Source organism: Lygodium microphyllum, chromosome 28 (genome assembly GCF_053477565.2).
Source record: "Lygodium microphyllum isolate KBCC chromosome 28, Lygodium_microphyllum_v1.1.10, whole genome shotgun sequence".
In the NCBI taxonomy this organism is placed as follows: Eukaryota; Viridiplantae; Streptophyta; class Polypodiopsida; order Schizaeales; family Lygodiaceae; genus Lygodium; species Lygodium microphyllum.
The window spans coordinates 97,470,912-97,496,476 of record NC_141162.1 but is presented as its reverse complement, the minus strand read 5'-3'; the positions used below and the strand labels follow the sequence as shown (position 1 = coordinate 97,496,476).

At 39.3% G+C, this 25,565-nt stretch overlaps 1 protein-coding gene across 1 annotated transcript; it reads right to left on the bottom strand.

Annotated features, from left to right (window-relative positions):
• Nucleotides 1–11,323: 11,323 nt before the first annotated feature.
• LOC148011784 (uncharacterized) lies at nt 11,324–19,788 on the bottom strand. Its single transcript, XM_087670633.1, has 11 exons — nt 19,441–19,788; nt 18,893–19,334; nt 18,428–18,588; nt 17,340–18,180; nt 15,540–16,363; nt 15,297–15,374; nt 15,004–15,184; nt 14,769–14,864; nt 14,620–14,686; nt 14,374–14,536; nt 11,324–13,089 (listed from the first exon to the last, which is right to left on the bottom strand). Exons 2-11 carry the CDS (start codon nt 18,941–18,943, stop codon nt 12,243–12,245), a joined length of 3,309 nt encoding a protein of 1,102 aa, XP_087526759.1. The 5' UTR covers nt 18,944–19,334; nt 19,441–19,788; the 3' UTR covers nt 11,324–12,242.
• Nucleotides 19,789–25,565: the final 5,777 nt, after the last annotated feature.

Sequence of the window (25,565 nt, the reverse complement as noted above, 5' to 3'; positions counted from 1 at the left end):
TAAACACCAAAAGTGAATACCTAGTAGTCTTCAACTACATAAATAAATCAACTGGTTAGAAATAAATCCTAACCTTAATTTATTACGAGTGCGCACTCTTAACTCATAAACGTTTATTAATTTAATATACATTTTGCGGAATCAACCGCTATGGAATCACCCATGTACACACTAAATTAATGAAACGCCCGAAAAGGACAGGCGTCCCCATCAACTTCTCACACAAAGAATCCACTCTGTGTATGAGCCCTGGTCATCAAAGTTTACGGAATCCACCGTAAAACCTCACGGAATCCACCGTGAAATATGCCTCCTGGCATCATACCCCCGGGGTGGGATAGCAATTGACCTCAATTGCTATTAGCTCAATGTGGAGCTAACAGAGTGGGAAAAGCATTTAAGTCTCTAGCGTGCATCCATTGTGCTTCCTCTACAGGATGGTTCTTAAATTTAACTAGATATCTAGAATATCTTCGGCCAGTTCTAGTGGTCATAAAGTCAGTATCTATGATAGCTTCTGGTTCAAGTATTTCAGTCTCTTCCTCTAATAAAGGTGGGTTTTCATAAACATGGTGTACAGGTAATTGGCCTCTAAATGGTCGTAATAAACTAATATGAAATGTGTTGTGAATTTTCCAATGAGATGGTAATTCTAACTTGAATGCATTGTCATTAATTTTATGAATGATCCTAAATGGTCCATAGAATCTAGGGGCTAATTTGACAACTGGGTGTCTATCTACACTTTGTAGTCTACATTTTTCTATTCTCAACCAAACATAGTCATCAATTTTGAAATTCATTGCTTGTCTTTTCTTATTGGCTTGTTTGGTATATGATTGCTGGGCTTTGGCAATCATGTCTTTTACCTCATCAAAAATAGTATTATGCATACTAGCAATATTGTTAGCACTCTGAATTCTATTTGACAAAGATGCAACAGGTGTAGATAATCTATATCCATAAATCACTTTAAACGGTGCTTTCTTTGTAGATCTGTGTGGTGTATTGTTATATGCAAACTGTAATAAATGCAAATGTGTGTCCCATGTCTGAGGTTTAAAAATAGTATATGCACGTAAAAGATCTAGAATAGTGCTATTAGTGGCTTCTGTTTGTCCATTAGTTTCAGGATGAAATGCAGATGAGAAATCAATCTTTGTGCCTAGGTTAGCAAACAGAGTAATCCAAAAGTTGTTACAAAATCTAGAATCACGATCTGAGATAATAACTTTTGGCAATCCATGGTTAGTAAAAACAGTTTTCAAAAACAATTGTGCCGCTTGTGATGCTGTTAAAGTTTTCTTGCATGGAATGAAATATGCTTGTTTACTAAATCTATCTACTACTGTCCAAATCATATCATGATTAGATTTAGTATTAGGTAAACCAGTAATAAAATCCATAGAAATTTGTTCCCATGGTCTAGATGGAATAGACAAAGGCATAAGTAATCCATACTGTTTACCATGATGTCTCTTAACTCTTTGACAAATCAAACATTCAGAAACAAAGTTAGATACATCAGTGTCCATATGCGGCCAATAAAAATCTTCAGTTAATGTACGTAAAGTAGATATGATACCTCTATGACCTTGATATGGGGGACAATGAATTTCATTCAAAACAAAAGATCGGAATGGAATTGTAACACACAATCTCTTTTCATAAAATATAAATCCATCATTATATGACAGTGAATCAATAGGAGTCAAGTTATTTTGAACTAATTTATTCCAATCAGCATGAAAAGTAATATCCTGATGATAAGTATCTTTCATAGCAATCAAAGAATCAAAAGATATAACAGAAATATTATGAATGGCAGGTCTTCTACTTAATGCATCAGCCACTACATTTTCTTTACCGGGTTGATATTGAATGATAAGATGAAAACTCTGGATAAAAGATGCCCATTTGATATGTCGGTCAAATATTTGGGGTTGACTAAGTAAATGTCTAATACTTTGCTGATCAGTCTTTATCATAAATTTTGAACCCATTAAGTAGTGTTTCCACTGTCTTAATGCTTGTACAACAGCTAATAATTCTTTGTCATATGTGGAATATTTCAGTTCAGAGGGTTTTAGCTACAACTAAAATAGGCTATAGGATGATTATCCTGCATAAGTACAGCTCTTATTCCTGATCCACTAGCATCAGTCACTACTAAGAAGAATGGTCTATTAAAATCAAGCAACTGTAGGACAAGGGCATGGGTTAATGCATGTTTCAATAAGTCAATGGATTTCTGTTGATTTTCGGACCAATGATAGACAATACCTTTCTTGAGAAGTTTGGTTAATGGTAAAGCAAGTAATGAAAAATTACGTACAAATTTCCTATAGAAACTAGCCATCTTATTTAAAGCTCGATAGTCAATGCACATACGATAGGTATTATTCTTTTTCTTGACTAACAGAACAAGTGCACCAAATGGAGAACTACTAGGTCTAATCAATCCTCTATTTAGTAATTCCTCAACTTGACTCTGAATTTCTTTTTGCTCTATCTGGTTATGCCTATATGGTGCTTTGCAAGGTGGTTGTGTGCTAGGAATCAAATCTATCTTATGGTCTTCTGGACGTGAAGGAGGTAAACCAAGTGGTAGGTCTTCGGCAAAACAGTCTTTAAAATGTGTAAGAAATTCTTTATGCCTAGGGTGCATATGATTTTCTTTAACTTCCAGTTCATTCACCCAAATGAGATAAGATTTACTACTTTTACGTAATGCACGTTTAGCTTGAGTATGCGAAAGCAGTGGAAAAACATTAGATGCATGCATACCATACATTGTAATATGTTTTCCTTGAAAATTAATATTCATTGAATGTGTGGAATAATCTATATCTGGGTTATATTGATGACGCCAAGGCATATCTAAAATAATGTCACTGGACTGTAATGGAACAAGTAGAAAATTTCTTCTTTCAATGTATTGACCAATTTGAATCTCTAAGTCATGCACTTCCTGTGTACCATTATACCTAGTGCCTAAGAATGCTGCTTTGATACGATAATGCGTAGGTACAGTCTGCAATTTCAATTCTTTTACTAGCTTTGCTGAAATAAAATCATGAGTACTACCGTCATCATGCAAAATAATCTTTTCCTTTCCATGCACCAAACATTTCATAGTCAATAAAGAATGTGGAGTTGGCATACCTGGTAAAGTATCCGAAGGAGTAGTGATGTCATCCTCATCTTCCGTGAAATCAGACATATCTTCATGTTCTTCATCGTCCATTGCTCCAAGGTAGTTGATATGGGCAGGTGGCTTTTTTGAATGGCAATTTGCTGCTAGATGTCCAGGCTGGTGGCATTTATAGCATACTATTGGTTTGGCTTTGGTTACATTGTTTGCAATGGCAGGAAGTCTAGGGACATTAGGATTTGGCTGTGGAATAGGCTTGGGGTTTTGATTAACATTGGATGGTAAAGCATGTGGTTTTGCCCAATTTTTACGGAAAGATCAACTTTAATTCCATCAGATGATACAATATGACCTAAATACTCAATTTTTGTTTTAAAGAATTCACTCTTTTCAAGATTTGCATACAGTTGATTATCTTTTAGTAAATGGAAAACCAATGACAAATGCTCATAATGTTCTTTCTCATTTTGACTAAACACCAAAATATCATCAAAGAAGACAATTACACAATACTGATATTTTAAAAATATACGATTCATCATTCTACTAAACGTAGCAGGTGCATTAGTCAATCCGAAAGGCATCACTAAAAATTCATAATGACCAAACTGTGTCCTAAATGCAATCTTGAATATGTCTGACTTATCTAGTCTCACCTGATGATAACCAGACTTAAGGTCTATTTTACTAAATATAGCATATCCTTCCAGTTTGTCCATAAGGTCATCAACTCTAGGAATGGGATACCTATTCTTTAAAGTTTGAGTTGAATTGTTTAGATCCATAGTTACCATTGGCTTGGAATTACTGTGGACGTCTGTCTCTACCTCGCAGCTTGTCTTCAATGTCGTGAGCTACTAAAATGGCGTCTTCAAGAGTAGCAGGCTTGAACATGTTAACTTCAGCGTAGTAATGCCCAAGGAGTCCAGACATATACTTGCCCTTGTGTGTCGTTTCAGGTACGTCTTCAAGCATGCGTAACTGGAGTAGTGCATTCCAAAAATGCTCTGTATACTGAGGAATAGGCTCACGATCCCGTTGCTGAAGAAGATCCCATTGCTTTATAGCTTTCTCATGAAATTGTGGAGGAAGGAAATTCTGCATGAACTTCTTCCTGAAATTCTCCCAGGTAGTGGGACAATCTATATTCTTGCGTACTACAGTCCACCAAAGAGATGCTCTGTCCACTAAATGATTAGTGACACACTTGATTTTATCTTTTTCTGCATAGGTTTCCTCATGAAAGTAGTCGTCAAACTGAGTAATGAATGCAAGAACAGTTTTTCCTTCTTGGATGCCATTGAAAGTACGGAATTTGAAACTTCTTTTACTTATCTTTGATTCCTTGCAGATGGTTTGAGCTTCGAGAGTTGCGTCGATGGTACGTCGGATAAGATCTTTAGATTGAGGTTCTTCTTTGTCGGTAGACGATCTTTGTAAATTTGCCAGTTGAACTTGCAATGCTTGCCTAGCCCTTCGTTCTTCATCCAATTGCATCATTATTAAGTCCAGCTTTTGCTCCATCGTAGGTTCAGGTAGGTCGCCTTCAGCCCCATAAGATCATCCATATATGGTTATGTCATCCTGCAAAACTCAAAAGACCTTTCTCACTCAAAATCAAGTTAGCGGGATGAGCGTAGCTCAAGTTCGGGAATACAAGGCTCATGTATTTTTGGGTGTGGCTTTCATAATCTTCAAAAAATCTGTGTTTTTTCCTTCTTCGTATGCTGAAAATGCTTCAGCAAACCTGCGTATACGTAGAGTACCTTCCAATGAACAACTTTGCAGTTTGGAGTTTCTGCGCAGGAACAGCCCTTCTATGAGTTTTGGACAGAAGTCAGTTGTGACTCCAGTTGACTTGTCTAGCTTCCAGAGTACCAGACTAATGTGACTTGCAGAGTTTGTTGACTTGCAGAACTTGGTTGCTTTATGGAACTTGCAGAACTTGACTTGAAAGAACTTGCTGAACTTGCTGAATCTGAACTTTGCAGACTTGCAGTACTTGCTGAATTGTAAGACTTATGTAACTTGGAGCTTTGGTAAGTAAGCTTTAGCTTGCTTAATCAAAACGTGAAATCGTCGGGGGGGGGGGGGGGGGGGGGGGGGGGGGGGGGGGGTGTTTTTCACCCAATCGGCGAGATTTGCGCTGACATCCTCAGAGGCGCCACGAAAATTCGAAATTTTTAAGCTCTTTAAAGCTTAAGTTAAGCTTCTCAAGCTTTTAAAGCTTGATTAACTTATAAACTTTTGGGATTAAGAGAGAGCTTATCTCTGTTTTTGACGACTTGATGTAGGAGAGTTAGGAGTGGTCCTCCGCCTCTGCAGACCGGTCCTTCGCGATCCGATGATGGAAACAGGGGTTCTTGATCGCCAAAAATCTGCCTGTATCGACCGTTCGCGACGAGATTGACCGTAGAGCCCGATCGTTCCAGGAGCTCCGCCTTCACACAAGATGGGTAGCGGTTGGAAGCTCTTGATCTCAGCTTCGCTCTGATACCATTGGTGCACAAATTGGATGCTGTATGCTCGCGTAGTGGATGCCGGAAGGTCCCCAAGAACAATAGAACTCTACTTTTTGCACAAATTACAAGGTAAAAAGCATGAACGACAAGAGCAAGAGACCAATTGGGTGCAATCTCCCCCCATGCCTTGTGTGAGCGCTCCACAAAGCATGTATTTTTTTGTAATATTCATCTTCAAGCTCAAATAATAGCCCAAATTACAAAATAGCAAGCTTTTAGCTTTTGAGTTTGCTTTAACACAAAATAGGAATAAAGCTAATGGACGGTGCCCAAAGAGTCTGGCATGCCCAATACAATGTCCAAGTAGAAATAACATAATCCTGCGCCCATGCGCATACAAAATAATAATAAATAACTGACGCCTCAATAAATAGGCGTGACAAAATATAGGCGCCATGTCTAAGGTATGCGCCCGTCAAAATATAATCCATAAATCGAATACTCGCTATCCTCCAATGCTTTCCTCCGCCACTGCTGCTATCTCTACACATCAACTGAAGCATTCACAATCGTTAGTAAAATAATACAATTAAACCGACAAAAGTGAATACCTAGCAGTCTTCAGCTACATAAATAAATCAACTGGTTAGAAATAAATCCTAACCTTAATTTATTACGAGTGCGCACTCTAAACTCATAAACGTTTATTAATTTAATATGCATTTTGCGAAATCACCCGCTATGGAATCACCCAAGTACACACTAAATTAATGAAATGCCCGAAAAGGACAGGCGTCCCCATCAACTTCTCGCACAAAGAATCCACTTTGTGTATGAGCCCCGGTCATCAAAGTTTACGGAATCCACCGTAAAACCTCACGAAATCCACCGTGGCACGGAATCCACTGTGAAATATGCCTCCTGGCATCATTGCTGCAACTAAAAAGGGCTGAGAGTAGATGTGAATCATCATCATCATCATCTTGAATTTCATAGTAGATGCATACTTGGACCCTGCCACACAAACAAGAATTGAGATTGTACATTCAATTCAAATCTGCAATACTTGACCTTGCTGCAATAACATAAATTCACCTTGAGTATTCTCCTGCATATACAATGAAGTTAATTCCATCTTGAAGTAAATCTAAATATAGCTTGCTTCTTCAATTCAAGTTGGATAGAGTTTTCTCAATCTAGTATTTAGCATTGAAGCGCAGTCGATTGAACATGTAGCATTAAGAAAAGCTAGAACCTCTAGATAGAGTATATTGCTTCATTGACAATGATCAACTTCCATATATCCAAACCAACCTCAAAAGATTGCAATGGATGGAAAATTTAAAGGTCATTAAGATATTTATTTTTGAGGAGTCTAGGGTTATTCCAACTCTTTTTATAGGAGGACAACAAGTTTGTCTAAATTGTTACATCTATCAGGAAGTGACCAAAGTAATTCCAATTGATAGAGTTGTTTTAGGCCACTCTTGTCGAAATAATAATTCTAAAGAAGGATATCCCAGCCTTCCCTCCACATAGAGAATCCTACATGTATTTGTTGCCAAACCCCCATCTTACAATACCATTGATGTATCTAAGTTTCATGGGGTAAAGCTTATTATAGAACCCTATCTATGATATAATGCCTCTTGCTATTTGTAAATATATTAAATGAAAGATGTACATTTATCTTCAATCTATGCAAAAATTATAGTTTTAAAATAGAAATCTCAAATTGACATATGGACAGATTTTACACACACATATTAAACAATTTCTTACACATTTTCAGTCCCAAGACATTCCTCTCACATTGATCATATTGAACAACAAGAGAAGAAATCCCTTCTTAAGTAGATCAAACCTCTGAATTTTGATGGGAAATAAAAAGACATAGAAATTGATGTAGAAGTCTACATAGAATCTATGGAATACTATTTTTGAGTTATAGGGACGAGCATCCCTAAGCAGGCCATGTTGGCCGAGCTAAAGCTAACAGGGGAAGCATGTCTTTGGTGGAAACAATGGTTCAAAGAAACTAGAGTCTCGAAAGCCACTACCACATGGGAACTCATCAAAGGAGATGTGCTTGGGAGGTATCTTCCACCTTCCTATTGCACCTCAATGATGAATGAGTTCTTTGAACTCTGCCAACTGGGGCTGAACCTGGAAGCATATTACTCCCAATTTTTAACCCTTTAAAATACACTTCCACTATGGATATTACCCAACAAGTGGCCAAGTTTTGCTAAGGCCTCAATCCTCCTTTAGATACTCAACTCGAAGCGATGTGGCCCACAAATCTAGAATATGCCTTGATAAGAGCAAAGCTACTCAACCTTCAAGTGCAATCAAGAAACACTAGATATTGGGGTTAAGGTTCACACAACCTAGGACCTCATGCATTTATAAAGAGAGAACAAGGGCCACTGTTGTTTGATGCAAAGAAGAAGACAAAATCCATTACAATTGGTATCTTCGTTCCCACAAATCAAAACAACATTTCTCAAAGGTGTTTGCATTGCAATAAAGTGGGCCACTACAATAGACAATGCCCTAAACTACTTGAGGTGTTCCTTTGATTCAATGGCTTCAAAAATTGTCATCTGATAACGTTGCTTCATCTCTTGGGACAATAATTCACTACAACAGGCAATGCCCTAAATTACAACAGACCCAATAATTCATCATGTGGAGCTTGAGTTTTATTTCAAAAGAAGAAGGATGGTATCCTTCGTCTTTGCATAGACTATCGCAAGCTAAACTAAGTGACAATCAAGAACAAATATCCCATTCCTAGGATTGATGAGCTTCTTTACAAGCTTCAAGGGGTAAAGATCCTCTCAAAATTTGACCCAAGGTTAGGCTACGATCAAATTAGGATCAAAGAGGAAGACATCTCAAAGACTACCTTCAATACAAGCTATGGACATTATGAATTCATTGTAATGTCTTTTGGGTTGACTAATGCCCCAACCACTTTCAATTGGTTGGTGCAAGATATTTCCAGACCTTGCCTCGATGAGTTTGTTTTAGTCTTCTTTGACGATATCTTAACATACTCTAAATAAGAATGCCACGAGGCTCAGCTCAGAATTGTATGACACCTTAAGAACACACAAGCTCTATGTTAAAAAGGTACTTGCATGTTCTTTAAAAGCCATATAGAATACCTTGAATTTATAGTATATGAGAAAGGGATCAAAGTAGATCCCTAGCCAAATTCAAAGACATGCACGAATGACTACCCCTAAACTCAATTAAGGAAGTGCAAAGCTTTCTGGGCTTAACTAGGTTGTACAGGGTGTTTATCAAGAACTATTCTTTGATAGCCACACCTCTTACTGACCTACTCAAGAAGCAAGTTTCTATTGTGTGGACTCCAATTGAGTAGTCTAGTTTTGAGAGACTTAAGTGAAGCCTTGTAATAGCTCCTATCTTGAAACTTCCAAACTTACAACAAGAGTTTGATGTCATGATTGATGCAAGTTCTCTTGCATTAGGTGGTGTACTCATGCAAGAGGTGAATCCCATTGCCTATTCCTCAAGGAAGCTAAAAATTCATGAAAGGAAATATGCTACTCATGACTTAGAGTTGCTAGCCATCATCCATGCACTCAAGCTATGGAGACATTATCTACTTGGCAAGAAATTTACCATGGTAACAAATCACAAAATTCTCAAATGGATCTTTCCCCACCAAGATCTAAACATGAGACAATGAAGATTGATAGGTCTTACAAAAATACGAGTTTGAAATAAAATATAGGCTAGGCAAGGATGGTGTAGTTGCAAATGCTTTAAGACGCAAGGCATTCCTTAATATCCTTATATAGTGATTGGCAAGGTTTTTGCACAGTTCAACAAGAGTCTACTTCTATGGCATTTTGTTGGTGTGAAAAGTACTTTGAGGGCCAATATTCCCTCCATCCGAGTGGCTACAACTTGTCGAAGATGAGAGCATTGAACATGCCTACTTTTGAGTAAAACCTTCAATCTTTTAAGACATTATTAACAAGGTCCATTTGGGGGGGGCACTAGTTTTACATTCATAGAAAGGCAAAGATTTTCTTCTTTTTGTTGTGGAAGAGAAATGATAATGAAGAATCTTATCATTCAAATGTCAAAATCATGTGAAAAAATGCCAAACCTTTGGAAGATCTAAGGTTATGGTAGTGATAATGAAAGGTACAAGGAATAGACATACATACCAATAAAAGAGTATTTAGTAAAATCTTTGCAAAGCTCATGGGTGTACACATTGCTCACTTTGCGATTTTGTTAACAACGATAGCAACCATACTTCTCTTTACTCATTAAAAGGAAACAAGCAACACGCTTTGCATGCAACCAATGGTGCACAAAGATGTATTTTTTTTAAGTACTTGAAGCTCTGTCACAATATCATAAATACTAAATGTAGATCTTACATTATTAAAATAATTCACACTTTTTATAACACCATTTTTGTAAAATCTTCAAGTAATGCATTCTTTAGTATCACTCTTTTGACCCCTCATTGACAATTAAGCTGTGCAAAGATGCATAGTTGTGAAGCTCAAGAAGATATGCCTCGGTAGCTTCATGTTTTGAATAGCATATATTCTTCCCTTTACTAGCCAAAATGATGAGGTTTGCACCTACATCATGCTTCACATACATTTAGGCTAAATGTACAAAGGTTCAAAATTTTAAATTTAGATTTAGTTTCCTTTTTTATAGACCTATGTTCACATAGAAATGTAGGTGCACATCTAAAGGATCATGCACATACACTTACTATGCATTTATATGTAAGTGTTAGTTTGAAAATACTTTTATCAAAGGTAAATGCTTCACATACATTTAGGTTAAATGTACGAAGGTTCAAAAACTTAAATTAAGATTTAGTTTCCTTTTTTATAGACCTATATTTACATGGAAATGTAGGTGCACAAGTAAAGGATCATGCACATACACTTGATATGCATTTAAAATGTATGTGTTAGTTTGCAAATACTTTTATCAAATGTAATGGAAAACTTAAACTCACAACCATTGGAAATTAATCTATTTCACGGTATTTCACGGTGGCAAGGGGGAGTATGGTATCGAAAACTTACTCATATGCCCCAATATTTTAATGAGCACTGACTAACTAAGGTTTTAATGAACATATCAATAAGAAACCTCAAGATGAATTTCTTACACTAGATCTAAGGTAATAAACTTATAGTTTGGGATGCCAACCATCAAGCTACTTGCTTACATATTTACAATCAATGATTGATCCTCGCTTCACAAAGAAATAGATCATGGCTACATTTATGGGAACCGAGAGAGAGAGAGAGAGAGAGAGAGAGAGAATGTGTGTGCATGTGCATGTAGAGAGAGAATGTCACACATACATAAGAGTACTCCCTTCCCCCTCTCTCTCTCTCTCTCTCTCTCTCTCTCTCTCTCTCACGTGCGTGCGTGCGTGCGTGTGTGTTTGTGTGTGTGTGTGAGCTTTTGTTAATAGTTCTAAGAATATATATTGTCAAACATAGCTATGACATATTTTACCCATTTCTTTTTCACTCAAAGATAGGGGCTAATATTGGATATTTTAACCATGCAATATACTATGGTCTACAACTATCACCATTAGACTTCAAGGTTGTCAAAGAAGCATTCTGATATTATTTCTAAAGGCTTCAAAGAAATTTTGGAACATCATATAGCCAGCAAATATCCACTTGTTGGTTTAAAAGACACAAGACGTACAAGTTATGTCTTATGCAGTGGAGCTGCCACATCAAAACATTTAGGTTCTATCACTTCATTTTTGCAAGGTTCTCTTCCGTGAACACTGATGTTGCCACCTCGGAACTTTCAAGTTCTACAACTACTACTTCATCTTTGCAATGTTATCTTATGTGAACACTGATGGAGTTGCCACATTACAACATTCAAGTTGTACAACTAGTTCATTTGGGCAATGTTATTTCATGTGAACACTAATGGGGTTGCAACATTGCAAAGCTGAAATGTGCAAGAATACTACTTGCTTGTAGCAATGTAGTTACCTCATCTGAATATCAAGTTTTGGGGGGTACGTCAACCCAGCTATGTATACATTTCCCACTTTATAAGGAAGTGAGTTGGCATAGCAGGTAATTATTCTACACCTTGCAATGCTTTTGAGTGGTTATGATTTCCAAGTCTCAGACTTGGAAGCCTGGATACTAGATGCAATGTTATCTGGTTCTTGTTTTGACTCTCGCTCGTCTATACAACTTGGCTCATCTACCTATTATATATTATAGCTACTTTGATCTGTGTCAGCTCATTATCTTTCTATAAGTTACTCTCTTGTCTATAGCCAAGTGATGGTTTTGTTTTTAGTAAGCCTTTAACCGTACGTCCACCCTTATCTTGGCAATCCCTTGTGATTGCATCACCTTGTTAGCTTGAACATCACAACATCTAGGATGCTTGCTGGAGCATTATCAATCCCTTGTGATTACATCACCTTGTTACCTTGAACATCAGAACATCTAGAGCGCTTGCTTGCTTTGGCAAGCTCGTTTTGGCTATCAGACAGGTGGAACAGAGCAACAAAACATCCACTTGCAGGAGGTGGAACTTCATTGTTAAATTTTAACCTAAGCAGCATCATGCCCAGTTGCTTGCTCATGGGCAATAGAGCGAGCTTGAGATGTCACTGAAGGGATTGACTGCAGAATGAATTTCCTGCCACTTCTCAAACCAGGAGACCGCAGTCCTCTGTGTGATGTCTCTCTTAGACTCTGATTGTGAGGGGGTGAAACCCTCTTTTGTTTAGGTGAGCTTGTCTTTAAAATGCATCCTGGAGAGCAAACAGGATCCTGATCTCTAAGAAAATCAGGGGTGCCATCATCTTCCCCCATTCCTGCAAGTTGTGGCTTATTGCCAGCCATGCCAAGTGATGTGAAATTGGGGGTCACTGGGGCACTCTGTATACTGCTGGGCGTTTCAAATGGAGGATTACTAATAGAACCAGAAGAAGCCCGTCGATGTTGAGAGGTTGGTGAAGTCGTGCTTAAAATTTTAGAATTATTTAAAGCAGAGATATTACCAGAGCTAGAGAGTAGTTCATTACACTGCTGGCCATTGAAAGATGGAGAAGAATCAGCTCCATCAAGCACAGATGTCGATGCTGGGGTTGGACGAAGAGGAGCTTGAGGTAAAGGAGTCAGGGTGCAAATGTCACCTAGTCCATCCCAACGAGGTGAAAATTGCCCAATTCTTAAGATCTTTGGTGTTGACAATGGGGAGCCTGCCATTTTAGATGCCTGCAGCCCTGTTGAAGCTAGTGTTGAACTGTTCTGCTCTCCTTTTGATGATCTTAAAAGCCGAGAAGGTGATCTGGGGGGCTTTGCAGAGGAAAGTGAGAATGCTGGTGAGTGCAACTCTTCTGAAGAAAAGCGCCTTTTGGTAGCAGACCTTGACTTTGCTGTAGACCTACTCTGCCTGCAGCACGTTGTGTAAACAAACAAACAGGAATCATTTCAGCATTGAATAGACAGCATGGAAGGTAGCATTACATAGAAAGATCACTTTAAGCCAAAACAGACATGCCCAAATGAGAGAAGATGCAAAAGCAATAAGAACTTCCAGCAAGAAAACCCTGTTTGAATGTTATGAATTCTCATTGCAGGACTAGGTTCCCAATGTCCATCTACATTGAGGAATTAAAAACTTTTCAGTATTCAAAACAACATTGTTTCAATGTTGTTAATTCTCAGGGTCCACCTAGCTTGATTCACAGACCTCCCTTAAAGATTCAGTTCATGATAAATGTGGGGTGACTAAGAGATTGAGAATGCCTTGCAAAGATTTTGAAGGATGGCAAACAGACACTACATGCTTTCACTATCCTGCACGTTTTTAACATAACAGTCTCTAAGTTGCAGGTTTTGCTAGACACCTTTACAGACATTTTAGGAAAGGCCAATTTCATCTCTCAGCAAAATGTGGAAACCTAGCATCAGTTCCCACTAGTGGAATGAAGTACAAACTTTCCCCACACACTAAGTTCTACTAGTTTATAAAGCACCTTACAAACTTGAGATAGAGGTAAAATTATTGGCCATCAAAGGTGGGAAACCAGGGGGAATGTGCACCATAGGTCTGGGCTCCATGCAGCTAACAATAGCACAGGTATGTGTACCCTAGAATCTGTCCAAATCAGATCCCCAAAGTCTGTGACACTGTCTATTGCTACCATGTTGATGGTTGATGGCTTTGCAGCACCAAGATCAGTACTAATGTCTCTGGCCATCAACTCAAGTTTTCAGTATCGAGTCTCCTCTATCAACATATTATGTCTTCGGCAACATTTTTGACTGTACATGGCTGCACATGAGGGCCACATCCAGCAGCCAAAATGTTGCATTACCAAATGTGTGTGGATGGAAGGCTTGTCCTTTTAGGCCACCATAATACACAAAGACTTCCTGGTGGCGCTTCCAGGCGCCCCATTGTGAGCCATTTCAGGCACCGGATGCATTGAAAGCAGGATGCATCACAAGTCACACTCACCATTTTTCTCGTCTATCCATCCATATGTCAGTTTTGGTGTCATTTCTAGTGCAATCTTATTATGGCAAAGAAGTAGTGAAGTGGCTATTGCACCTAAATTAAGCATTTGAGTTTATTCCCTTGTGTGCCATGGCATTATGCTTTTCTAAAACAGACCTATCAAATCAAGCATCCTGTCTTGGCAAATTCAAGTTCAAGAGAAATTGAAAGTACCCTGCACATTGAAAGGAAGGGGTAATAGGTGACAGATCAAAATTTCGATGTTGAGATACTTGATTGAGGTCATGGCCAAAATCTGAGGCATCAAACTGCTCCTCAGCGCTATCTTTATCAAGGATCTTGGCCTGAGAGTCTTTGTCTTCACATTCCTCAGAACCTGAACAAGAAACATGCTTTCAATGTTTGAAAGTAGGCATTCACCATTTGACAAGTTGAGCAGTGTTAGATACCACAACTCACCTTCTTTTCTACCAAATAAGTTTTTACACCCTTCACACCTACAACCATCAGAGCAGCCAACACCTGCCTGAAGGAAAAAGCAAGTTACATTTATCAGTACCAAAGGTCCTCTCTCCCTTAGTCTAAATTCTTAAGAGATAGGAAAATACCTGATAACATTCACAGTACTTCTTGAGACATTGAGACTTTTTGCAATTGCAGCCTCTCTTATGCCTTGCAGAAGCAGGAGTATCACCACAGTCCTCCTGCTTAGGATAAAGCAATAGTTAGTAAGCACACCATAAGATGCAGACAATAAGTGAAACACTGCTGCCCCGTTAAATAACAGAAAAATGCATTTGTGGCAACTCCCAAATGTGCTATGGATCCAGAATGGGACATTACCCCATTGGTAGGTGAAGAATCAGCTGCCCTCACAATCTTGGGTGCAAAGGCAAGAGGATTACGAGACTCAATCTGCTGCCTTGTTCCTAAAACAGTATCTTCAAACTCAGGCTTGTTGAAACAATCATGGCAACTACACGAGTCTACGCAATACACTCCAGCAGCAAAACATTCACAGTACCTGTGAAAATGAAACAATTATCAGAATGAACCTCAAAGAAGAATATTGCCAAATAGTGGCACAAGCCTCATACTCACGGAGGCTTACAAAATCATTGACAGGCTAAACTTACAGCTTGAGACACTTTGATTTCTTGCAATTGCAGCGTTTGCAACCATCCCCTGATTTTTCTGTGGTAGAAGTTGACTTTCTGCAGTGCATAAATCAGCAGAGAAAACTATTACTCCAACTACAGACTTGTAGTGACAGTATCTGCGTAAAGACAATATCTTTAAGCTTTCCAGGACTTTAGAAGAGCACGCCATGCAGTCCACTTTATGCAGTCACTAAGACTAGTATTATAAGGAAGAACCACCTTTTCTTTTTTGAGTTACGAGGGCTTTGACTTGAATCTTCTGCTACATCCAGATCAACTTGATGTGCTACATCTGGCAGCAACATTCTCTTTTGAACAGTAGGACTTGTCGGCTTTTCTGGTCCAACAGATGTTACATCATCAACCTGTCTGTTCCCCAAAGTGGCCGAGTGAAACAAGATTGTAGACTCTGGGGCATTGAAACCCTGGTCAGAACCTTGGGACTGTTCCTCACAGTCTTCCAATCTTGTTTTTTCAGTAGCAGAAATGCAACCACTTTGTCTAACACTTGAGGTTGATCCAATCTGCAGACTATCTGTGCATTTTACAGATGAAGGAAAACTTGACACTTCTGCTTGTGAATATGACATGCTACCAGTGAGACTATTGAGATGTAAGCCAATGCCAGATGGCATGCCAATAGGCACAGGTGATGTTGCAAATGTCCGTGTACCAGAGACAACTTTGTTCTCATGCTTTGCAGACAGGTATTCTCTTCCTTTTAGTGAGGAGCAACGGGAAAGCCCTACCATGGAAGTGGCACGAGAAAATCTGGTAGCAACCACTTTATCAGCGGTATGAGCATCCAACACTTCCGGAGATTCACTAGTAGTTGCTCCAGACGTGGCTAAGGCTCGTTCTTTCAATACAGAAAGAGCAACGTTCGACTGCATATCACAGAGAGGTGCACTTGTGCTTCTACCAATTCGATGGGGATGCAATGATTTTAAAGAGGCCATGCTGTTCCTATTTTTCCAGTGACCCCCAGAGACCTCAAAGTCCAAGCAACGCCTTCGAATTCCTCGTTGAGGTGCCATGTTGGCCTGCAAAAAGTAGATTAACAAAGTTTTTTTTATCAGAAATGTTGCAAAGCTGCCTTGCTCCCCACCCAAAGTAGATTAACAAAGTTTTTTTTATCAGAAATGTTGCAAAGCTGCCTTGCTCCCCACCTAAAGAAGAAACAGGAACAAACACTAAGAAAACTGTTTGCACCAAAGTCAACTTGCAATGCAGGCTGTGACTTATTAGCTTCCTCAACAAATAATTGCATTAAGTCCAGATGGCCATCGAATAGCCCACATAATAAAAAGGGGACAAATGCTTCTGCTAACAATGGCACGGACCTAGGACTCTTAATAAAGGTGCAAGAACAAATCATATAAGATCTAAGGGCCATCACCATAGGTATTCATGATAAACTCAACCTAGCAACACTGCCTCTGTTGGTAGACAAATAGCTGACTAAATCAAAACTATACTACTGCAGCAAGTCGGTCTCTCAGAGACAACCAACATAGAATGGAACTTTCCTGCTATTGATTATGAGCAAATTATTTCTAGGTCTTTCACATTAAGGACATAAAACTTTGAAAGAATTCACAACAAACACAGAGAAAAAATAATAGACCAGTCTAATATAAAAGAAACAATGGATGAGTAAGTCAAAACGGTCGCATTGATGTGCCCAATGGACCTGTGAGACCAAAAATTGAGGCAGAAATAAATGGCCATCAAATAGCCTGTCTAACAAGGCCATAGCATGGACCTTAATATCACGAGTCACTCGTGAAGATGAGAGGAACAAAAGGGAGACAATCATTGAAGCTCAAACAGCCATGACAATAAGTATTCAGATACAAAACTGAAGCTCTCGGCATTCTCAGAGACAGATCATGTTGAATGGCAGCTACAAAACATGCTCCTTTGATAATCTTGGCAAATGCTCATTTCAATCAACTTATGTTTCATGACATCCTAATTTAACAAGAGTACAAGCCCTGACAAGTCTCGTAAGCTTACCCTGCAGACTGCTTCCCCTTGCTGCCCACCATTTGTTTCCAGCTCACATTCTACTTTAGCACCTTCAAGACCATCTGCATGCTTAACCAACATAGCACTAGTTGATGTTTGACTTGATAGACTATCAAGCACAGCCTCCTGCATGTCATCATCTATGATTTGCTTCAAAGTAGCTAAGTAGCCTGTCATCTCTTGCATTGGCAGCTCAGATGGTGATCCTGCATCTTTTTCAGCACCTTCTGACAAAAACAGTTCCAGATCAGCAGTCTCTTGATCAAGTTCCAGAACAATCTCATCACCACTTCCCTGGGAGCTCAAATGGTGTGCCATGGTAGACACTTGTTTAGAAGAGTCTAATCCATTGTTTTCCAAGCCAGTAGTGTCCATGTTGCTTTGCTGGTCATCCGTATCCCTGCTACTAACATCAGGGACTGATGGATCACAGAATATCGTGGATGATGTCACAGCATCATCCATTTCTGTAAGCTTGTGGAGCATTATAGATGACCTGACAACATTATCTAGAGGGGTCTTGTTGCAATCACCTTGATCGGAACCGATCATGTCCTTCAAATCACCATGACTCAGTTCTGAGGATCCTACAACATTTTCCTCCTCGACTGGCTCAGCAAGATATTCCTCAATAAGTTTTGAAGGGCTGCTGCAGGGAGAACTAAGAGACAGCTCCTTCTCATGTAAGCCCTTGCTTCTTTTGACAAGTTGCAGCTGTTGAACTCTTCGAATTGTACTGGAGTGTAAGTGTCTGCTTTCAGTCTGCATACTCACCTGACAGCTTCCTGGTCCACATTGCCCAAGCTCAGTGCTACTTCTGGCCTGGTTCCTGCAGGCAGAGAAAAGCAAATATGAAGGGAACACTTCTGGATCCCCTGCCATGATCTGATAAACACAAATTTGTGGTAAAGAAAAAAGCACACTCCAACCACTTAGACATATTTTAACCCTCACTTCCACTCAACAAAGGACTTACGTTTCTTTAGAGTAGTTGCACATAACACTGTAGGTGGGTTGCAAAATTGACACTGTAAGTGGGTTGCAAAATTGACACTACAATAGCAAAATGTGCTTACCTCGGGAAACTGGTGGACTTTTTTTGTGTATCCACTCTAGGGGATACAAAGATAGCAGGTGGGGGAGGAAAACTGAGCTCAGAATATGTCTGTGCCACATGCAAGGACTTCACTGGCTTGATAGGAGAAAGGCTGCAGAGGAAGTTGAAGATGGGAGATCCCTGCAACAGAAGTTCATAATCAATACCTTTACAGAAATTAGCTAGCAGAAGCACTAAAAATAGTTCTACTACCACATTTCCTGTCAAATTTTCTTCCTATAAACACAAAAGCCCCAGCCTTGTAAATAATCTCTGTCCTAAAGCAGGGTTATTGAATATGAGACTGGCAAATCGTCCATCAGCACCAGATTTCAACAACGAAGAAGACTAGCATGGTTACTACTTATGACATGCTGCGTGTAAGGCAGGGCATGCACAACTCTGTATCATGCTTGGAACTTAAGAAGACTTATGCAAACAATACCTCAATTTCAGCAGGTGGAATTGATGATGAAGTTCTTTCAGGAGAATCCATAGCCTTTCAAAAGTGCTAAATACCACCGCTACAGTCAATCTTGGCCATTATACAGACTGGGATGAGTTTAATTACGCTTGTCAAGCGGCAGAGAGCTGATCTGGTTGAGATCCTAAAATCGCACTGCCTAAATGACTTGCTGCAGCATAACTGTTCCCTCCGATCTCTATATTGCTTCTTTCATCCAACAAAATTTCAGCTAACTCATGTGCTTCAACAAATCCTGCGATCATGACACAGGCGATGTTCCCAGACCATTTGCTCTATCCAGACACATCAGATCTGTGTCAACTATTACTTAATCGCGATTAACTGCCGCCAGGGTTTAAGATCTGGACCTGCATTGTCCTGTCAGCTGCCAATTAGGGTTGAAGAGCCATAGTCGGTTCATCTGTTGGACAAACCAATCACATTTCGTCGGTTTCTCTTTACTAAGACGAAGGTTAAATTTAGCAAAGGGAAAAGAAGCGATAAGAAATTTGAGCGGAGGTATACACCTGAGGAGCTCGAAGGAGAGCAAAATGCGGCCCAAGGGATTCGAAAAACGGAGAAACCGGGAAGCCGCTGGAGGGAGAAAAAATGCAGGCAGGGGATTCGAAGGAGGGAGACCGTGCGGAAAGCCTCTGGAGGACACGAAGCGTCAGAGAGGCTGGCCGGCTGGCTAGCGCTCTCTCTCCTTCACACACACACACACACTCTCTCTCTCTCTCTCGTTTGTTCGTTCTTTCGTGGACCAAAAAGAGCAAAGCTTCTTCTTACGGCTATGGCGATCGAGAGGTGATCTGCAGGCGGAGTTAATAGGCTTGTTGTCTTTGTGTGTTTGTCTCGTTTATCGGTTTTGTAAGAAAGGGAGAGGAAGGCAGAATACGAAGGGAAAAGGCGCGGGAAGAAAACTTAGAAGAAGAAAGCCCCAGCCTCCCTCACTGTAAAAACAATTCTTTATTTTTTCGCCTTGGGTGTGAAAATCGTCTCTGACACGCGAACTTTTACCTTTGTTGTGTCGTGCGCCCCAGAAATAATTACCAGGCCGCGCGTGAACGGGCCCCACGCCTACGTGGCGCCCCCCCCCCCCCCGCCCCCCCCCCAACATCAACACAATCAAACACACCCCCCCAAACACAGCAAAAAACACTCAAAACCCTCTCAATAACATGTTGCATTGTCAACAATTAAGAACCCATACGACAGTGGTCTTATAGATTCTAGATGATATAGCGTAATAGTATTCGACCCAGAGCCCCTCTTGTTTGATATGGCTAAGAATGTTAAATACAGTTTGGCCCAACAACAAAGCCCGAAAATTTGCCATTGGAAATGGCCTCTGTCCAATATCCAACAAGGAAATTGAAACCATCCCCCATTCTTGTTTCTAAACTATTGGGCTAACTCTAACATTGTCAATTTCTTGCGAGTACACATTGCACCCTTCCATCCCATAGGTCTAACGTGGAAAGAAGTCCTTCTTGGGGAATTTTATGGAGTTCCCCAAGTGAAATGGAACTAGCAACAAAGCATCTTCTTATGGCAGATTTGGATTTGTAGGAATAAAGTAGTATTCGAATATGTATACATGGAACCCATTCGTGGTTTTAGTACTGAGCTATCATTGCAAGTGTCAACTATGGATAAACAAATAGAAAAAGACTTTAACAAGTTACCATAAGAAGCATAAACAAGTGAAAGAGTCAGCTCTAGGCTAGAGATCAAGAAATCCATTGTGCACCACAAAAGAAGACTAAACATGGAATTATGAGAAGCTAAATTCCAACAACTATTTGAACCAACATGGGAAGCAGTCCTAGGATCTTTGTCTGTGTTAGCATGCATTACTCCAAGCCAAGAAGCAGTAGAAAATAGACAGCAAGATGACCCACCACATCTTTTCAAATTTAGGCTCTTTGCTTACAAGTAGCTACTACTCTTGATGTATTGTCTAGGGCTTAAAAGCCAATATGTGACTAGTAGCTCAAGGATGGACTACCTATAAAGTCTAACTTTTGTACCTTTTTTCTCTTTTTAATACAACTTAATGTTTCCTCAATTTTAAACTCCTAAAGAATCTTTGTACACATCATAAGGCCTCAAACCTAAAACCAAAATCCTCGATCATCTTTAACTTGAGCATAGGAAGATCCCTGATTGTTAAATAAAGTGAGAGACAATGATGGAAGAGAGAGACACACCTCCACTATGGCTACAAAAACAACCTCCATGAAGTTTGAAACATGTAAGAAATGTTGTCTAAAATGTGAGAGCCCCATGTGGTACTAGGTTGGCTTGCTTGCTCTTGAGGACTTGGAGGAGCTAGGCCCCCTTTAGTTCCATGATGAAATGTGGTTGGCCCCCTATAAGACCAAGATGGCTCATGTAGAAACTTGGATGTCCTTATCTAGGACAAGAAGAACCAATGTAGAGTCAGAATGTCTCCTTGTGAGATGAAAGTGTCTACCATTCAAATGTGTTGAACATTGTGTCCTTCATAATGTGTCAAAATGTCTCCTTGTGAGATGAAAGCATCTACCATTCAAATGTTTTGAACATTGTGTCCTTCATAATGCGAGGTAAATCTACTTGCTCTTGAAAAAAAATCACATGAAAATAAAATATTGTACAAGAACCAAGATTGTGTGGACAATGAAATCCATAAGATGAACCATGGGATGTACAATACAATAGTCCCAAAGGGGTACTAGCCCAATGATGATGAACAATAGTGCCTCTAGTCTTCCTCTCTTTAAGAATGCAGGATGATGTGATGATATAAGAATGGGAGTGGAGTGGAATCTATAGAAGCCTCAAGTTGAGACACTAGAAAAGTAAATAAATCCTAAATTGGGCACCTAGTTGCATAAGGACCTCACTAATGGCTAACATTGTGTCTAAAACCCATGATATCTAGTAAATTAATGCGCTATCTTTCATAGGTGATCAATATAATTAAATATACAATGATGCTAGGCATGCGAGCCTCTATCAATCTCCACAATGCCCCATACTACAACAAAAAGTCTACTAGAAACATATTGCATTGCAATATATGGAAACACTAACAATCAACTAAGGCCACGGAGCAGTGGATGATCATGTCACCACCAAGGTGCTTCAAAAGGACATTGACGTTGATGTCAATCACACTCAACCCATGATTACAAAAAGTAAAAATAGTTAAATCTTGGTACTTCTCTCACTAATGCTTATAGAAGCACATCATACAAGAACAAACTAGGAGTCAAATCTTGGTACTTCTCACTAATTTTGGTACCACTCTCTCACTGTCCCTCTCTAGAGTGGGAACTAGTGAGGGATGATGACATCTTATAGCTAGAATATGGATTATTGGGTTGTCACAACATGATTAGAGTTGGAGTCAAAGTTTGAGGATGATGAAGACTTAGAGTTATCCTTGTTCTTCTTTCCCTTCTTCTTCAAAAGAACCACTAGTTTCTCACAAATCTTCTAAAGGTGCCCCTAAAGAAGAAGAATTTCTTCTTCTTGTCACCCCTTTAGGTAGTTTCATAAGCTGAAACAAGCAAAGCATCACCTTGAGATAGTAGCCTCCCCTATAGCCTAAGCGCAGACTCATGCTCTAGTAACATACATATCATGTGAAGAAATCTCACTAGATCCGTCAAGGCGGCCTAGATGGCATTAGCCACATCATCAAACTTGAAAGGAAGCTTACAAATCACCATTTGCACAAGATGTGCATCAAGAAGGATAGTTTGCATGTTACAAAGCTAGACTTGGATAGTCATCACTCTTAAGACAATAAGGCGATAGCTTGCATGGGTGATGGCATACATCTGGTGAAGGTATCAACATTGGCTTTTATGTTTATGATGCTAATCACTCGCTTTATGTGAGAAAGGGAGATGCAAGTTGGTCATCATAATTATCCATGTGGATGACTTGATTATTATAGGTGACAATGATAGTGGGATTGTTGAAATCAAAGACATTTTGAAGAAGAAGTTTGAGATGAATGATTTGGGTGAGCCAAGGTACTTTCTTGGTATTGAGGTGATTAGATTTGATGATGGTATAGTAGGAATTCCAGCACCTAAAAATGACAAATCTATAGAATATAAATTGCTTTGCTCACACACTAAATCTTACAACAATCTGCAATTTTTGCTATGCCTTGCTTCCAGTACCTCCATAGGCACTATCCAAGAGAAAGAGTGGAATAATGGGAAAGCCTCTTACCCATTGCTTGCTTGCTCGAATCCTTGCTTCTTCTCCTTCACTTTAGCCTTCAAAACCAACCTCTCTCACTGGTGCTGCTTCAATACTACGTGATGAATCGCGTGATGGGGGGCTTGCATAAGTTGTTGCGCCAAACACACACCATAATGACAAGAGGAAGCTCACTCAAGAGCACACAGCTAGAGATGGAGGCCAAAACGTTTTCTTGTTGGTTTATTCTTCTTCTTCTTTCACACATAATACAATGTATACAAAGTATATATAAGATACAACATAAAGGAAAGTGGCCTATTAGGTTAAACAGTGCATAACTAATTGTACCAATCGATTGGTGCTATAACTATGCCAGTTGTAGGTAGGTGCAACATACTAAATATAGTAAGTGATAAGTTAGTGGCCATGTAAGGATCATAATGACCATTGACATGCTAAGTGTAGATGTGTGGACCCATCTAACTAGGTGGTCCATCATCTATGTCTGCACATGTTGAACTTGCCATCTCAACACATCATAGGTAGCTTGCTTGAGCTCGCACTAAAGATGTGGAATACATGGACGTTTATTGTGAGGTTGTATGGGGAGGAAAGCTTATTATTGATGGTGAGGATTGATATAAACAAGGATAAAGAATGTGGTTGGCCTTGCTCTTAGATTGGATTTAAATGGTTGACTCATTACTACGGTTATTGAGGATTGTAGGTCTTGTAGGTGTTGACTTGATTGACTAGTGGCCTTTCTTTATTGGATGAAACTTGAAGGATTAGGGAGGATAGATCACGAGGTGTCAAAGGTGAAAATCTCATTATACAATTAGAGGTGATGGTTTGGGATCCTCTATGAACTTTTGTACTTGTAATAAAAAACCTTATTGTGCCTTGAGTGTCTATGAGGGAAGTTGGAAATAAGGGCTAGGGAATCATAAATGGAGTTAGTCAACCAAGGGGCATCACCCCTATTTATTGCATAGTGTTTGTGGGTGCTTAGTTCTCTCTCTCTCTCTCTCTCTCTCTCTCTCTCTCTCTCTCTCTCTCTCTCTCTCTCTCTCTCTCTCTCTCTCTCTCTCTCTCTCTCTCTCTCTCTCTCTCTCTGGTAGTTCCGTACAATCACCATACATTAGGCTCTTAGCCTTGCATACATAAGGCTGAAATGCATTGGCTAATTGAGCATGGCAACTTCACAACTCTTTAGATTAATTACATGTACACATGACAAATTTTGAGGGTTAAGATGATTGAAATACAATGCATCAATGTTGGTTGGGTTATTGTTGAAGAATGATCGAGCTCCATATGGGTGTGTTGGTAAAGAAGTTGACTGAGTTATTGTTGAAGTAGGATGCAACTTCTTTTGTAGAAGATTGTTATTAGTAAGGTATAAGTCAATTTTTGTTGTCTTGAAGAGGGTAGGGTATGATGAGTGCATGGCTCTTGAGTTCCTTCTTTAGTTGTCAAGAAACTAGAGTGGATCTTGCCTCCTCTTGGCCTTGTCTATGCATTGAAGTAATCAAGATTGCCTCCTCTTATTAGCCTTTTTGACTTTTTACTATCTCTTGACCTGCAACCATTCAATAAGCTATAAGAACAACATGCCATTAATCAAGAGACATAATCTCAAGAGCTATAAATGTTCATATTTGTGTTTCCTATTGTGCACATTAATTTTTAAGTTTTTTTTACAAGTATTTGTTTATAATAAAGAATAGAATTTCAAATTCATATACAAAAGGGATGTGATTGAAGGAAAATGTGGTGAAATTTTGGATTGTACTTAAGAGAAGCATACATGTCTAGTTCATGTGGTCAAACAACTAGGTACATGGTATAACATGTAATGTTTAAGATAAAGGGACTTGTGCTAGCCTACAAGCCACATGCATCTCTTGGCCAAAATCTTATCTAATAGACAATGGTTTCTAATATCACATGATAGTTCATACTTCCTAGTAGTAGCCATCATTCTAAGAGAATTTGGCATTATATATGTTGGATTGCACTCAAACGTCTTGATGACCCTCTACTCTTCAATATTGGTCAAGAGTTGAAATCCTTTTCACTCAAATGAATCTCTAAGCTCATACATATTAAATATGAGGGATCTAGAGCATGGCATATGTGGAAGCTCTGGAGGTTGGAAGAGAAAGATTGAGTTCATGAAGACATTGACATGACTGACCGTAACACAAGTGAATTAGGTTCCAAGATGGAAGCTTGGACTCATAAACACAATCTTGTGTATTGACGGACAATGACACGGAGACTTTACTAGAGGACAAAAGTACTATGACATTGCATTAGAAAAGAGAGCAAGTACAATGCTTTATAGGAAACTGGATGGTAGCACTTCTCCTACTGTGCATATGGGATTCTAGTCCTAAGCCCTCACTGCTCCTTACAAAGAGACTGAAGTAGGTGTGAT